The sequence below is a fragment of the Camelina sativa genome, unplaced genomic scaffold (genome assembly GCF_000633955.1).
Source record: "Camelina sativa cultivar DH55 unplaced genomic scaffold, Cs unpScaffold01822, whole genome shotgun sequence".
NCBI classification, from domain to species: domain Eukaryota; kingdom Viridiplantae; phylum Streptophyta; class Magnoliopsida; order Brassicales; family Brassicaceae; genus Camelina; species Camelina sativa.
In genome coordinates, this window is record NW_010922939.1 from 1 (window position 1) to 1,873 (window position 1,873).

Here is a 1,873-nt window from a genome sequence, read left to right on the forward strand (position 1 = left end):
ATGATGAGTATTTGACAAAAGTTTTGGTGGGATATAATTTAGCTTTAAATTATTTTAATAATTGTTATAATATACTAAAAACATATAAATATAAATAAATGTATGAAGGTATAAATAAATATGATTTTTTCTCTACCTAAAATTATTTATATATTTAATTCAGGAAATAAAATTTCTTTTTATATTTTTAAAACTTTGTTTAAGATTTAGAATTTATTTTCTTCAACAATTTTTAAATCCGCACATCGAGCGGACCCTTATCTAATACTCTATAGTCTTTGATTTACTAAAAATAAAGGATAATTTCAATAAAACAAAATTTGGTTACCTACCATTCTACCAATTATCTTGGCACACTCTTGACTGTCTAACAACTGTTTGACCTTCGTTCAGATTAAGTCTTTCATAGTCAGAGTAAAAAGGGAAATAATCAACGGAAGAAGAATTGTAATCAACAGTAAATGGAAGGCTTATCTTGTAACGCTCAGATTTCATGCTATTAGTCTTCATATCATAAAGACCAACCCAATCAAAACCACACATCACCACTGCAACGTTGGTTTCTGGGAGCAACCACACAGGTTTAACTAATTTATCTTCTTCTACTATACTTTTCTCTTCTTTCACATTCACCCATGTCTTCCCAAAACTACTATCCAATACCCAAATTCCCTTTAAGTTTTCTCTGCTTTTCTGTTTCCAAAGAATTATGCCTAGCTTGTCTTTGTACTTAGCTAAAACTAGAGGACTAGTTCTTGTTAAATCGTTCGGAAGCGGATGGAGAGACCATGTTTCGGTTTTCATACAAAACCGGAATACATTCTTGTTCGAAGTCGTTAACCAATGCAAGAATCCGTTAATCAATACTGGTACACTTGAAATCCTTAAGAATTCTCCTTCTGGTAGCTTCACATCATCGTCTAATCGTTTCCATGTAAACAAATCAGAATCGAAAACTTCGCATATGAGTGTGTAGCAATTATCATTTTCTGAAAACGTTATCTTATTTTGCTGAGATAGTTTGACAATCTTATATCGAAAAGGATTTGCTCCAATGACGACTAAGCCGGTTACAATTGTCCGTAAACATCCGGTTTCCGGGTTTGGTATAGTATGGTACTGTTTTGTGGTTGGTTTACAAACAATATACGTTGTTCGTCCATAGCACTTAGGATCAACACAGAGCAAAATCCCATGACTTGGGTCACAAGCTTCGATCTTTACCTTCTCTACCGGTAAAAACTCGAGCGAGACTTTAGATCTATGATGAATGTTCTTAGAAGTGAGGACATAATAAGTGGAATAATATGTTGAAAGAGGTCCTTTGTATTGGATAAAAACTCCAAAGACAGGATTGGTTCTAAGGAGATTAAGATTGATAAACCAAGATTCCGACATTCGTTTGTAGTAATCTTTGTTTAGAAATCTGAATTTTTCAATTGCTGACACCGGACAGTAAGACAAAATTCCTAAGATTATGTCTTGGTTCATTGCAGGATAACTCATTTTGGTGATAGCGAGAAGTTAGCAAGATGACTTGTTTAGGGTCTATATATATTTTGTTTTGTCAAGTTTTAGCTTCTGTAGTTTTATAGATTTGGTTAAACAAATGTGTCAGTTAGATTCACTATTGGTCCACGTCTGTTTTGAGAAACATATTATAACAAAATTGTCTATTGCAAATTTTAGAAAAATCTCCTACAATCTCATTCGGTAGCTTTTTATTAAAAAATTGTTATTTTTTGAATAACATCAAATTCTAAATGATTTTTATAAATTTCACATTCAATAACATAAGATTTCATATAATTTTTTAAAATCATCAATTAGATAACAGGGGATTTTAGAATACTCCAAAATCTCCTAAAATTTC

General features: G+C 31.7%; 1 protein-coding gene across 1 annotated transcript; it reads right to left on the reverse strand.

Annotated features, from left to right (window-relative positions):
* Positions 1 to 336: 336 nt before the first annotated feature.
* LOC104774187 (F-box protein At5g49610-like) lies at positions 337 to 1,506 on the reverse strand. The gene has a single exon (XM_010498848.1). The coding sequence runs from the start codon at positions 1,504 to 1,506 to the stop codon at positions 337 to 339; it is 1,170 nt and encodes a 389-aa protein (XP_010497150.1).
* Between the last annotated feature and the right edge of the window lie 367 nt (positions 1,507 to 1,873).

Excerpts from the sequence above, each read along its gene's own strand:
- LOC104774187 (XM_010498848.1), bottom strand. The coding sequence starts at position 1,506 with ATGAGTTATCCTGCAATGAACCAAGACATAATCTTAGGAATTTTGTCT.